General features: G+C 37.2%; 1 protein-coding gene across 1 annotated transcript in view; it reads right to left on the bottom strand.

The window, feature by feature from the left end:
• Positions 1-1,635: 1,635 nt before the first annotated feature.
• LOC140153517 (ribosomal oxygenase 1-like) overlaps positions 1,636-15,074 on the bottom strand; it is a 39,155-nt gene continuing 25,716 nt past the window's right edge. The window contains exons 6-15 of the mRNA XM_072176289.1: positions 14,164-14,277; positions 11,592-11,698; positions 10,805-10,947; positions 10,281-10,375; positions 8,172-8,360; positions 6,956-7,097; positions 6,261-6,378; positions 3,563-3,662; positions 2,542-2,631; positions 1,636-1,983 (exon numbers count right to left, since the gene is read on the bottom strand). Of these exons, the coding sequence (XP_072032390.1) occupies positions 1,888-1,983; positions 2,542-2,631; positions 3,563-3,662; positions 6,261-6,378; positions 6,956-7,097; positions 8,172-8,360; positions 10,281-10,375; positions 10,805-10,947; positions 11,592-11,698; positions 14,164-14,277 (1,194 nt within the window). The 3' untranslated portion in view covers positions 1,636-1,887. The remainder of the gene's footprint in view (positions 1,984-2,541; positions 2,632-3,562; positions 3,663-6,260; positions 6,379-6,955; positions 7,098-8,171; positions 8,361-10,280; positions 10,376-10,804; positions 10,948-11,591; positions 11,699-14,163; positions 14,278-15,074) is intronic.

The following is a 15,074-nucleotide window of genomic DNA, read 5'->3' on the forward strand; positions in this document are numbered from 1 at the left end:
AGTATATATTGATGAATAAAATGGATATATCAGTTTAACTGAAAAAATATGGCTTCTAAGGTGTTTCATTTTTATTATTGGATACTATTAGTTTGTGATCCATGAAAAATATATTAATTCTTCCTACAATGATACTTTACCATAAAGCAAAATTAAAGATGAATGAAGTCAAATTTATCTGTATCAAACCTTCGTAACCCTTGTGTTTCCTATTAAGGAGCCCATTGCCATTCAATTTTGCAAAGGTATTCTGGGCGGTGCACAATTTTGGTCGCCATACATATCAGGCCAATATGGTGGATGTCCCTTAATGTCACCCATGTGCATGAGCTAGACTTCTCTAAATGTCTTTGGTTGTGTATTAACTAATAATTACATTAAATAATAATAACAACTGAGATACAACTTACAAAACGACCAAATATAAGATATTTTATGACCACTGTCGTTTTAAGAACTGAAATAAAAAAATGTTTTCTTAATCAAAAATAATAAATTGGCATATCATCTGGTAGTGTTTACAAAAAAAATTGCAGAGTTTAGTTCTAAAATGAGGTTAAGTCACATTCAGTGCATTTTGAGATATGGCAAAGGGTTTTATTTCCATGTAGTTTCAATACAAGGTGGTGGTTTTGTCCTTCAATGCTATATACCACATTATTTCACTATGGAACTTGCACAAAGGATGTAGATAACACCCTTGTAGTAGAAAAAGAAAAAGACACTAGTTTCATTTTCTTGATTTTGTGACTTAACCGTGCTTAAAACTACCATCTTCAATTCTTATAACAATTAGACTTGACAACAGGTACGCTATGAAATATCCATATCTTTACTTTGTTTGACTTAAAAAAAGCAAGACTCATAAGTTCGAAGATTGATATAGAATGGTGTGCACAGTGCACACACTTGGGCCCAGCAAGTGTAAGTTACTGATGCATGCAGTGACAAAAACAGATCAATTTTTGCCATTTAGAAACCGAACAAAGTATAACATTGGATTCAGACCTACCATCTCCAACTCCAGATCTGCGTCTATCTCATACAGTAATCCATCTCGCCTTACAACTAGGAGGCTATCTGCACAACACTTTGAAATCCAGATCCAGTCTGATCAATGTTGTTAGACTATGAGTGTCTGGACTCTGTCATGTTTGTGCGTCACTCATGGAGCAAGAAACGGCAAATATTCGGATCATCATGACATGTGTCCAGTACACTTTTAGGGGCATTTAGTTGTGATCTGCATGTGTTGTGCTGATTACATGTGCTAGGTGCTACATACGCAAACCTTTGTAACAGTCATACTTAAAGATGTCAATTAACATTGTAGGTTTTAATAAATCCATGATGTACACTATTTTAGTCACCATGCATATCAATTCAATACAGCAGATTAACCATAGCAAATGATGGGGCTGTGTGGAGTCTTGAGCTATCCTAGTTGGACCTCTGCAACTCCATATCCATTTGTTGCATCCATTATACATACATCTAGGCAACTGGTTAAATGCAAACATCATGTTTTTTAACCCGTTTGTGCTATAAAAGGTAGATTCTATTCGGTATTGTGTGCTTTCTTTCTTCAAAGATGCATGCTTCCTGAATGTAAAACTTGCCAAAAGAAACCAGTAAGTAAATTTCATGATTTTCATTCATATTTCATACTAGATTGATTCTAATGAAGGAAACATAATACTGGTAAAGTCAAGAGTTAATACCATTGTTAGAATCATCTAAAAGAGCACGGCCAGAGGTTTAGGGACAGCTTTCATTGTTTTCCCCCCTTCTTCAGTGAGAAGGAAAGTGCCCCATGACCCTACCATGCTAAGGCACTGGATAGTACTGATAACAACCTTCTTCTTCTCACCCATCCATCCCTTTTGTTCAGACCTCCTCCTCTTCATCCTCACTGATAGCTTGGAGGGGAGACTTTGTCACAATAAGGCCCGTCTCGTACAACTTCTGCGCTAGTTCCACTTGCTGTAAGAAATCAAAAATATAATGTGATATCAGTTTTATTTCCTGTTTGTCTGTCATTAGTTTTTTGAATGTCTAATTCAAGAGTTCTCAAGTAGAGTATCTGATGCTCCACTTTTTTTAGAAAATAGAATTGCTCAAGCTCGACTATCCTAGCTAGCGAAGCGTCACGGCGTGGGGTCCAGGGGTCCGCTTAAGTCCCGGCAGGGGTCGGGGCGGAGCTCATGGGTTTTGTGCATTGTAAATTTCATACATCTTAAAATTAGAAGCTTGTTTTGATATGGCCAACAATTTGTCACTGTTTAAAAAAACACATTCATTGTATCCTATGGCACAGGGATGCCAGTAGCCGAAAGTGACTTTGCAGGAAAAGTCTGAAAAAGCGTACAAATTTGGGCTTATGAAACCTCAAAACAGCCTGAATATAAATAAAAGTGCCGAAATTTGGAGTACGAGTAGGAAACCCTACAATTGTAGGAAATCTGGCATCTCTGTATGACAGGTTTTGTACGACTGAAATTAGCTGTAAGAGTGTTAGCAGTTTAAATGCTATTTATTTACCTGTTCTTCAAACTCTCCTGTGAGTGGTAGACTACTTATGGTGATATATTCAGGATATGTTTGAATAAGATGTTCAATGGCTGGACCAGCCTACGGAGAAAAGACACAAACAAGGTCAATAATTGGGTCAAAATATGCCATCATATTTTGTAAACCTGTTTGTAGCCAGAGTAATTCAAAATTAGACTTCAACACTGCATGTACTTGTTTATTTGGCTAACAGGGGCGCTTTCAGGGAACTTCCTTGTCATCTGCAGATTCAACTTTATTTAGCCATAGAGGGCTCACTTCCACCCTAGATAATTGATCTTCCTTGGGACCATGTTGTTAGCTCTGATGTTTTCTTGGAAATGGCTTGAGACTGTTAATAGTATGTGTTATGTCTCAGGCAGTGGCAAAGGGGATGGGGACTGGAAAGATTTTTGCTGACCCAATACAATTGCATGCACAGTGCACCAAAAAGTTAAAACTTTCAATGCTAAAATGGTCCACAATGAGGTTAATTTTTGTCTAAAAGGCAGAAAATGCACATGTTAAATTTTGGTATTTTGCTGTTGTCCTCAATAACATCATTATCAACATAAATATTGTCATTATCATAAAATTTTTATCCAATGACTACACTTGGTTTCAGAGAAAAACGGCAGTTACTTGCTCAAATTGATGTGAGCGCCCTGTTAATGAGTGGCATACAGAGCTTGGTGTTCCCTTCAAGCGTGCCGATCTGCGCCGACCAAAGTAATCAGCCAATCAGATTATCGGTCTCTTGTTATGATTGTCAGATGATTGAATCAGCCAATCAGAACCCCACTTCTGTGTTTACGCTGTGCACGCTCTCAAAATGTAAACAATTGCCGTTCTTCTCTGCCACAAACTGTAAACAAGGGACCTTATCATGACTAAAACAGAAAATTTTAAACTCTTGATCACAATACAATATTGTGCTTCATGATAATAACTATATCTGTTGTAACTATCTGCCAGTTATCTCCCAGTGTTGTCACAGAAGTCCGCAACTTACCTCTATGGGTACTTCCATAAATTGTGGTTCCTTGCCATGATACCATCTGGCATTCTCCATGCAGTGATACACATGACACTGATTGCCGTCACTTATTAACCTAAATATAACACAATTACAACAACAGATCACTAAGATTTTTATGATGGTTTTATTTTCAACAGAGGGAAATGTCTGAATCAAACAAATTGAAAAGTGATGGTTATTTCTCAAGTATAGCGAAAAATGTAAACATTTACATGTAGCTTGTATCTCAGAATATCAGAATACTGTAGAATTCCAACTACAAGTACATATGCCTGTAAATGAGTGGGTTTATTTTGACGAAAGGCAGACACCCTCCACAAAAACATTACAATAGATTGGTCTTACAATAATACGTGTTTGTACAGCTGCCTGTATCAGTAATATAGTTGCTCAAACTCCAAATGATGTTTTTGTGGAAGATGTCTGCCTTTTGTCTCTTTCATCAAAACAAAAACTAAACTAGACTTAGCTGTGGTCTAAGACCACGAACACAGCCGTGGTGTGACCCCATTATGACCTTTGACTCCAAAATCTCAGAACACTCCATAGACATCGGCTAATCTCAATGCATCGCTTTGCACGTGGCATCACTCTGCTATGTTATTTGTGCCAGAAGAGGCATTTAGAAGGAATTTCGTTTTAGACCGGAAGTGACCCCTTAATGACCTATCACCCAAAATAAAAAAAATACCACATATACACTGGGTAACCACAATTAATGTGTGAACATACCGTTACTGTCCTATGTTTGGTTTGGGTAATAAAATTTTTTGAAGGTATTTCGTTTTATACCGGAAGTGACCTCTTAATGACCTTTGACCCCAAATCTGTGTACACCCCATACACACTGGGTAATAATAATGCATGTGTGCAAGTGGCGTCACTGTCCTACATAATCTGTGGAAGATGCATTTTAAAGGTATTTCTTTTAATACCGGAAGTGACCCCTTAATGAGCTTTGACCCCAAATAAAAAAATACCACATATACATTGGATGACTGCAGATCATATGTGAACATACCGTTACTGTGCTATGTTTTACTTAGCTAATAAAAATTTGTGAAGGTTTTTGTTTTTTTACCGGAAGTGGCCCCTTAATGACCTTTGACCCCAAATCTGTGTACACCAAATAGACACTGGGTAATCACAATGCACGTGTGCAAGTGGCATCACTGTCCTACGTTATATGTGGGAGAAGATGCATTTTAAGCTGAAATTACGTTTTGACCTCTGTGACCCCTGCGTGACCTTTGACCCCACAAGTTTCATGTGACATGTAGGGGCACGGTCAATGATCATTGTGACCAAGTTAGGTCAAAATCGATGCAAGCATGTGAGTGCTAGAGCAAATGTAATGGTTGACAGAAGAAGAAGAAGAAGAAAGAAAGAACCTGTAAGAAAAAAGACACAGCCGTGACGGCTGTGTAATAACCACTCATTTTAAGGCATGTAATTGTAGATGGAATACTTTGGTATTCTCAGTAGAAGTGACGTAGAAGTGGATTAAGTACCATAGCAATAGATGAATACAATTTTTGGATATATCGCCCAGCACTACAAGCCGGTTGCACTCATTACCTGTGTACGTCTGCAATCATAGATACAATGCTGCTCTTTTCAAAGATACTAATCTTACAGGTGCGAGTGATCAGCATGATATGAATATTCTAATAGAATTAAGATCCAAGTCTTTACCCATGTTCTTTGACATCTATGGTTCAATGCATAGGTACTGCATGAACGTTATATTCAAAAATTGTATTCATGTATTGCTGTGGTAGTAATCCTCTATTAAATCAATTCTACGGTCAATTTCTCGGATCTACAGCAAAATGTTTAGATTTCTCACAATACTCTCCTAACAATCAATGCACAGTTACTATCCTCTTATAAATAGTATGAATCATAGCTATGCCTCTATTCGCTGTCGTAGTCCGATGTCACTTCCTGCCGAGGTCACAACTACTTCCGTAGTGATGGATCAAGCGGTTGGATAACAACGCTATCTACGCTGTACACGTCAATGTTCTGCTGTTTGAAAATTATGGGTTTCACTGCCTAGTAAGCTTTTGCCAGATGTTTTTCTTCTGAAATCATGAGGTTGCAGGTCTTAAATATGACTGGTAATTTAAAAATTTGATAAATAAATTCCATAAATTCTCACGAAAGCGTGATCCAGTCGCTATGGTAAGGCAAAAAAAAAAAGGTTCGTCTCAAAGCTTGCGCGCGCGTTTGTAAAATCCCACGATTTGACAAAAAACAAATGCGGAAATTTTTTTATTTCAAAAAAAAAAAAAAATTTTATAGTTTTTTTCCAGAAAAAATCGGCGAAAATCAGACTTTTTTCTCAAAATACCATGAAAAAAAAGTCGGGAATAAAATTTAAAAAAAAAAAAAAAAAAAAAATCGCATTTCGCATTTGTTTTTAAATTTCTCGTGAGCTTTGAGACAAACCTTTTTCTTTTTTTTTTGGCCTAACGCCCCAGGGTCACCAATATGACGTCATGTCTACGATAGCCAATGAAAGCTAGTTTTATCTGATATTTTGAGCTCTAAATAACACTATTTAAAAAATTTCATAAATGTTACCTTTTTAACAGGATTATAGAAATATTGGCAAAGCAAATCAACGACAATGATAAAGGAAAATGGGATTTCCATTTACGGTTACCTGGCAACTCCTCTTCTGAGCAGCCTGATTTCTGTTTCATTCTCTAATTGTGTCTTGCCGCTGACCACGCCTTTACTGCAGCTAGTCGAACTTCCAAAGATACTACAGGATTCCTCCTCTGAAAAAATAGGAAAAAACAAAACAAGCTTACACACAGAGTTGGTTTCGAATTTGTTGAAATACATACCAATGGCTAATCCGATCATTTTTATATGCTTAATGTCCAGTCACAAGGATTGATTGACAGCTATGGTTGAGATACCAGGGTTTGATTGACGGGTTTGATTGACAGGCTGATTGACAATTAACGATACCAAAATGGCTAGGCATTTTGGTTTCGTATCACATATTTTGTTTGTGTTACTAAAAGTGTGCCGATACTGATCATATACAGGAAACTCTCAAGGGATACAATGGATGTTGATAAAGAGATGGAATAAATGACAGATCTGATGAAAAAAACAATTACGAAAACCAAATATTTGAACTGAGCCTGTGGTTGGGTACAAATGTTCTATGACATCTTGAAAGTTGAAGATGCTGAAAGAAGCTTGTGTAATTGACTTGCAATTACTGATTGAAAGAGAAAATCTGCCGAAAATCTGCTACTTGGGGTCTCATTCACTGCATGCACAGATGAGTACCCATATTCACTGTGGCATGCTCTCTAATAAATGAAATATAAGTAAACTAACCTTTACTAATAACAGGAGGCAAGGCATCATGCATATAATCCGTCGCCATTTTATCAGCGGCTGCATCCATGGGTGCATAAAATGAAAGCTTCATCATCAACTGGCTCACTTTCTGAAGAAATTCCAACCGCTTGGGATGAGTCTGAAAGTACAAAATGGACAACCTTGTAAAGGTCTCGCATGCATCATGTGAAATGAATAAGGGATTCATGCAAAATAAACAAAATTTTGGCAGCACAAGCCATAATCTATTCCCTATTCCTGAAATGTTTGGAAAATATTGTCCTGTTTTGCCAAATGAAACAGCTAAATCCTAATCCTTTAGTTAGTCCTAACTAGCAAATAAGTATAATTTTAATATTTGGCCAATAACATGCGTATTTAGGGTGTTTTTTCGTATGCTGTAACAATCAAGCCCAGAGACTTGTACTAAGACTAATTTTAGTTTATGCATTCTAATTTTTGGAAAAGACATGTTTCATTTTTATAACCAATCATTTAATTATAGTAACACAAAAAAGTGAGAATTAGAGCAAAATTTCTTCACCTACTCAAGATTTTGAATGCTTAGAATTGTTCCTAAGTCTTTGATTTTTGTGACTCAATTTTCAGAAAACAATAAAAAAAAATGCATGTTTTGGGCTCTTTTTTCAAGAAATTAGTAAAATAGTGAACTTTTTCTTTTATCTCCACTTAGTACTAAATTAATGATTAGGATTGAGCTATTGTTTTATCTCCCAAAAATTAGTACTTGATTTTTCTGGAATGGGGAGTAGTACCGGAAATTTGACTTCTTTGATGTTATATTATGTTAAATTATTTCTACGGAAGCCCTTTGGTTCTTTAAAAACAATACAAATGTCAGCTACTGCATGTATGAGCACAAAAGATATTCTTGTTCTCACATGTTGATGCATAAAAGGCAGCTATCACATGTATGAGCACATAAGATGTTCTTGCTCTCTCCGATAACTACACGTCTATGCATACAAAATCTATACAATTTTATCAACAGCTAAAATTCTCCAATAAATTTGCTTTTATGGAACACAAAACACGGCTTGTCCGATGATTAACCTTTTACGAGTCTATTTTCCACATATTCAAACAAGGGAAACAGCTTATTTTTGGATTATAATATACAAATCATATTAAACTTTCTTGATGGCAAATTGTTTGTCTTGAGTACTGAATCAATACACTTTAATACACTTACTGTATCAGCAAATGCAATGCCCATATAATTGAGATAATCTCTGGGTAGGGCATGTCTGAATTCCACATCTTCTTCCAGAGCAACTTGCAGGGCTCTTGGCACCAGCTTCTCCAAGAAGTCTCCCCATGTGGTCTTCTGACATGTGGACAGAGTGATGTGAAGAGAATGGGTGTCCTCAAGGGCATTTGCCTGCAGATTAAATATATGAAATTATTGTAGGAATTCCAATTGAATGAACGCAGCTTTCAGCAGCTGTACTCGATCCAACCGCGATCGTATATCGCGTATTTCAAATTACAACTCAAACGCACGACCTTGGATACAATGCTAACCAATCACGAGTGCGTTGGCATGGTTGGATTCACTTCCTCGTTACTCACGCACAGTCGCACACGCTGGCGTACATCTCGCAGTGTACGCAAAAATGTGTCACGCAATTGAAAGCTGTGTTCATTCAACTGGAATTCTCACTATAGCTGATCATAGAACAAGGAACTATTCCTAAAAAAAAACATTAACTGTAAACGCCATTGTATCACTCAAGTTTGGTGTTAGAAGGGAGTGAAATACATGAAATTATTGTTATTATGTAGCCTGTTTTTGCGCATGATTAGCAGGCATCCCTGCAGTAATCAATATTGATATTGACCAATATTTTAACCAATATTTACAAACATAATCAGATTTGTTTTACCTCTCCCCCCAATGAAACGACTTTCTTTCATAGGATTTCATCAAACTTTTGGGTTGTTCCCTTACCTGCAAGGGTCGCGCTGGTGCGCGTCTGCGCGTTGGAACTGTTGTTGGGACGCAATAAAATTAACCTTAAGCTTACCTAATGCGTTAGACAAGCATATCTCAGACGCACAGAAAATCAGGCATGTAAAACCTTATGGACAGAGCACAAAACAAATGCGATCATTTCAGACAGAATGTCAAAAATAAATGCTCCAAGAACTATATCAGATCGTTCACTCTGAATACCAATCTGTTGAAACATTGTGCAAGTCAAGGCTCTGCGAATGAAATAGTGTGACAATTGACTCCACTTGCGAAAGAATCTCTCCCTTGTATAAACTGTCAGTGCCGGGGATTTCCCCGATCATGCATTTAAAATGTTTACTACTGATGATCGTTTTATCGGGAGTTTTATACCATAGTAAATCATCATTTAACTAATTTTCATGTCATGCTAAGTACAAATGGAGTTTCCTCAACACAAAAAAGTCAACTTTGTATTCTTTATTGATGGCAATATAGGATAAAATTGCAGTGAATTAGCGGCACATGGAAAGATTTGGGGTGTTGAATTCTGCACCTTTTTACATTAAAAATACACATAAACATAGTCACGTCGTGTGATCATAATTTTTCAGAACTTTGCCAGTTTTGAAGGGGTTGATTCAGGTTTAGGAGGTGAAAGGTCAGAATTAGGGTTAGGACTACGTTTTCGATAATTAAGGGTTGGCGTTTTGACTAAATAAAAAGCTCCAATATATAAACATTTATACATGATGAACAAACAGGACTGGATTGTAAAAAACAACCCCTGAACAAGGACTGGATTGTAAAAAACAACCCCTAGTTTTGGGGTTTGCACTCCCATATTTTGGATTTTCTTGAAGTTCAGAGGTTGTGCAATTATGAGGGTCAAATTGGGGGGGGGCAAGTCAAAAAGGAGGGGGGGGGGGCAAGGGGAAGTGACTTCGGAGCACACATTCATGGGGCATGTTCAAAACTAAACGCTCAAACAAACTTGAGAAATAGTAGGCTTATGGAAACTTTTACATTTTCCTGCTTGCGACAAATACAATTTTTAGCAGGCCGGGTGCAAGCAATATTTACCTTTTTTCAGCCGTTTGGAAATTTTACCCCCTGGGAGGCTCATAATTATTGCATGCTGTATTTTGTTGATGTAAAATGCATAATACAACCCCATGTCCAGCATATCGTAACCTCTAATATTAGTGGGTGATGTTTCCACAGTCGGACTCGGACCCCTTAAAATTCCCATTGGACCCCTTAAATTTGACTTTTGGAGGGCTGAATGAGTCCAACAAAAATCACTCGGACCCCTTAAATTTTGAAGCCAGCGCTACCCCTGCTTACCTGGTGGATAATTCCTCTTGGAAAGTACAACAGGTCACCTGGTTCCAAGATGGTATCAAGGATTGGTTCCCCAATATCCTCCTGACTAAAATTACCTGAGAATACAATAAGTTTATGATTATTAATCCAGACCTGTGTATTATTAATTAAAAGAGGTTAACTTCAACATAACACTATTTTTTCACTCACCTGTTTAATATAGGTTAAGAGGTACATTCAAATTGATACCAAATGCCCATTGCTATTATTATTGGTATCAATCTTTTACATATGACAACACTACATAATCTGAACAGTGAATACTCCACACAAAATTGGGATGTGAGATTCCATGTAACCTTGGCTCCCTCTCCATCTGTTTCGAGGGATAAACGGCGAAAACTAACAGGTGACGGGCCTCGTTCCATGCCTGCGGCTCGTTTAATGCACTACCTACTGTGGGGCTTGTTGCATTCAACGCATCAACATCTCAGCACATATTGAGTCCATCCAATTTCTCTCTTAACAAGTGATATGCTACTTACCACTTGAGAATCTGGGCAAGGTTTCATTGTCGTTTCTTGGTTTATACAATCTCCAATGTTTCTTGCCTTCCAACTGTATCACAAAGGCTTCTATGTCATCGTAGTGTGGGGCAAAACCCTGGGTTCCTGATGGAGTCAAATATCTATAGGAAAAAGCAAGTAAAGCGTCAATAAACAGCTACATCAGCCCTCGATCTAAATCGGAGGGTAGTAGACCCCTTTGACCTTTCACCTTTGCTACATTGCACTGGTAACACAACAGATTCTTGGCAGTGGTTCTTGCTTCGAAAGGTTTGATGACCCAGAATATAAAACAATAGTTTATGAAATTTGAAACTAATGAACCATTGTGCTTAGGTAATATCAGTTTCAAACATTCTCAAACATCATATAAAGGAAATATTGTTTTAGATGTTAGCATTAAAAGCAGTGGCTATTGGATAAATTGGTAAAACTGGTATATGTATACAACTATCAAATACATTTACACCTCCCTAGCTTTAGGGTTAGGGTTAAGGTTAACAAAAATAATGTTCAATCACAATTAGGGTCAAGGTTCGAATAAGAATAATATGTTAACATTGTTGAATCACGATAAGAGTTTTATTAGATCGGGATTATAAAATCAGGATTAATTTAAACTTTAAGGGTACAACTAGCAGCATAAAGAGTGAAAATATCCATAGAACTAATATAATCATATTGTTATTCTCTTATAATTGTATCTTAGATTTGTACAGTCTCAGTACCGGGTACAGAGTCATCTAATAATAATCAAGCAACTTACACATTGGCACCCACTAGGCAGCTGAAGTATTCTTGAAGCGTTGAGTTGAGTTTCCATACAGCATGCGAGTAGGTTTGTGGGTTCAACATTCTAATGGAACAACCATTCTGAAACCAAATGAAAGAGCGTTATTATTATGACTCAGGTTAGGGTCTCGCGTAACTCTGAACTGATAATCAACATCTTAATACTAATAACGGCGTGTCCGTCCGTCCGTCCGCGCGCTATCGCGTTCGCGTCCACGCGGTTCGCGTTAACGCGGTGCACTATCGCGTGCTCGCCGTGCGCAATCGCGGAGTATCAACGGGAGTGTGCAAGGAGTACAGTGCGCGCATCGGAAAAGCATTACAGTGTGACTAAATAACAGGTGCATCTCATCGGACCAATAATTATAGCCTCGGCCTTATTTTCAACACATATTTCAATGACTATTTCCAGAATCCTCCAGAATGGTTAACATAAAAATTATCCGTTGTGGTATAGGCATATAACCGTTTTTGCGTTCACGTTTCACGCGATTGATTTCATTACTTTAGTAACGGTCTAGGCCTATATCCACGTCCAGATACTAATTTCGGTTTCTCTAAATGTGGTAACAGGGCAGGGCTTGGAAGAGGCGAATGATGGGTTTTCAGATTATGGGTAGGCCTACCGGACTACCGAAGTAAGCATCACACCTATATAAAACAAACAGAGTTGATTAAGTTGTGTCAAGTTGGGTCTTAATCATTGAGAGACGCATTTCATAGTAGTTTAAAAAGTCAGGGCAGGTATTGGGTAACGGGTTTGGGTAATTAGAAGTAGGCCTATCACGAGAAGCGCCCGACCCGAGAACCGCGAAATCTAGTTTTGCATATTTACCAAGATTATTGTGTTTGATTATACACCAGCTACCATTTTATTTTAACCACTATGCTAAACTAGTCAAACTTCCTAAATTTCATTTAAAGCAATAAAAAGGTAAAGGAGACGATCCTGTATAACAGTGATCGGAGTGCCCATCTCTCTTTCATTGGCGATTGGGCCAGACTCCTCCATGTAATGTTGCTGTAGGGGGATCGCTACACCTTCTCCACAGCGAGTCTGTTACCTTCCCAGCATTTAAGAATGCCGGTACCCATTTATACACCTGGGTGGAGAGGAGTAATCGAGATAAAGTGCCTTACTCAAAAACAATACTGTAACAAATTATTACGGCCACTTGAGTTTTCATATTGTGAGCAAAGAATACATTGAGTTTCAAGGTGACAAAAAATTAGAGCCTCCCCTGAAAAAAAAAAAAACACGACAACAAAAGACAGTGTTCAATTTTGCTTCTTCTTTGTGAACAACCAGACCAATTTTGCATCAACAAGTGGCATATAAGAATGAAAAATCATAAATGCAATACAGAGCATGAATCACAAGAAAACATTTAAAGTTGTAAAAAGGTATTTTTGGTCAATACAATTTACATGAGATCAAGGAAAAGGTTTTCTATATTGGGCTATTCCATTTAAAATCCACACTACCCCTGTGGAAGATGAAGCTTAAGGTGGTACGAAAGGCAAAATCAAGTTGCTCTGATTGAGATTAAAATAGACTTGTTGCAGAGAGATATGCAAAATAATCTTAATTCCAAAATTTGAGCCAAATCGGACAAACGGTTTTTGAAATATTGCTGTTGAAAGATTCTTTGTATTCTATTGTTTTTGCCAATATATTGATGAAGTTAATGAGGAAAATTGGCAAAATGTGCTCATTAATATTAATTTTTGCCAATATTTTGCCAATATTTTATGAATAAACCTTCATACTACTTTTACCTTTAAAATTTTGACCTGAAACTTTGCCAATGTGTCTCTATGACCTAAACCTTTAACATGTGATTTTCCGCCCATCTAATTTGCATATTTGCATAATTAATTAGCTTTAAGTATAATGCTAATTAATTATGCAAATATGCAAATTAGATGGGCGGAAAATCACATGTTAATGTTTTAGGCCATAGAAACACATTGGCAAAGTTTCATGTCAAAATCATATAAAATAAAAGTAGTATGAAGGTTTATTCATAAGATATTGGTATAATATTGGCAAACATGAATATTCATGAACACATTATGCCAATTTTCCTCATTAACTTCATCAATATATTGGCAAAAACAATAGAATACAAAGAAACTAAAAACATGTATATCTTGACAACCGTATGTCCGATTTCCTTCAAACAAAAACTATTTTGCTCAGTGTATTTAGCTTAACTTATTCAATCTATTCAAATGGTTCTAAATTCAGTTTCTGTTTTCCAGAAACATCGTTTCGAACCCCCTTAAGTCTTCCACAGAGGGAGTATGAATTTCAAAGAGAATAGAGAGTTAGAATAGAGAGTTGGGTAACTTCCATTTGAAACACTCACTCCAGTTGTGGAAGATATAGGTAAAGACATAGTACAGGGGGAGTATGGGTTTCAAAATGATAAACCCTGACCAATTACATTTGAAAAACATTCTCCCCTTTTGGATGATATTTCCAAAATCTTACACAGGGGTAGTGTGGATTTTAAATGGAATAGCCCATTATCTCCTATTACCTGATAATAGTCCCATACAACAGGCGCCAAAGCTCTGCCTTCAGGGTTGTGTGTCTCCCTCTTACCGTCTGTATATGATGTTATATCTACATTTCTTGTGAACTGGATATCATTCTGTACAAGTTCGTAAAAAGAGAAAAGGGACAAAAATCAGGTAAAATAAATGTTGCCATGTTGGTAATGAAGGAAATACTATTGTAGAAATTTCATATTTCATTTGAATGAATACAGCTGCCAACAGTGTGATGATTGTCCATGTGCACCGAGATGAACACCCACGTGTGGGTAGTGCGGAAGTGAATCCAACCATGCCAACTAAAACAGCCGAATCGGGTACAGATGTTGGAAGCTTCAATTTGCACCCTCCAGTGGCTGCACCACGCTTTATACTTCGCTCCACAATTTCTGTGACATTTTAACTGTTTTCGCCTTGATTTACATTATTTAACTCTTTTTGATGTTATGTAAGTACTTTTGTGATCACGAAGGAAATACTATAGTAGAAAGCTGTATTTATTCAAATGGAATTTTTACTATAAGTAAGCGTCAAGCTTGATTCGTAAGGTTTGGTGGAATTGGTGGAATTGGTGTAACTATGAGAACACTCCTATTCAGCTTCCCCGGGGTGTGTTTGGACGGGTGTGATTTTTTAGGGGATGTTGAGTTTTGAGGGGTTAGGATTGGCTTGGGTTGGTTTTAGTTTGGTTAGCTGGGTTAGGTTAGGTTGGGTTGGGTAAAGGCCCATTCAGTGATTTGTTCATCTGGATGATGGTAAAAATCATCCAAATTCAGAAATACACGAATCTGTAATTTATAGTATATAAATTAGCTACATGCATTTGAATGGGGCTTCAACTTCGTTAATACTGCTGTTTTCTTTGTTTTTTGCCAAATTTTCATTTCAAAAATAC

The sequence above is a fragment of the Amphiura filiformis genome, chromosome 5 (genome assembly GCF_039555335.1).
Source record: "Amphiura filiformis chromosome 5, Afil_fr2py, whole genome shotgun sequence".
NCBI lineage: Eukaryota > Metazoa > Echinodermata > Ophiuroidea > Amphilepidida > Amphiuridae > Amphiura > Amphiura filiformis.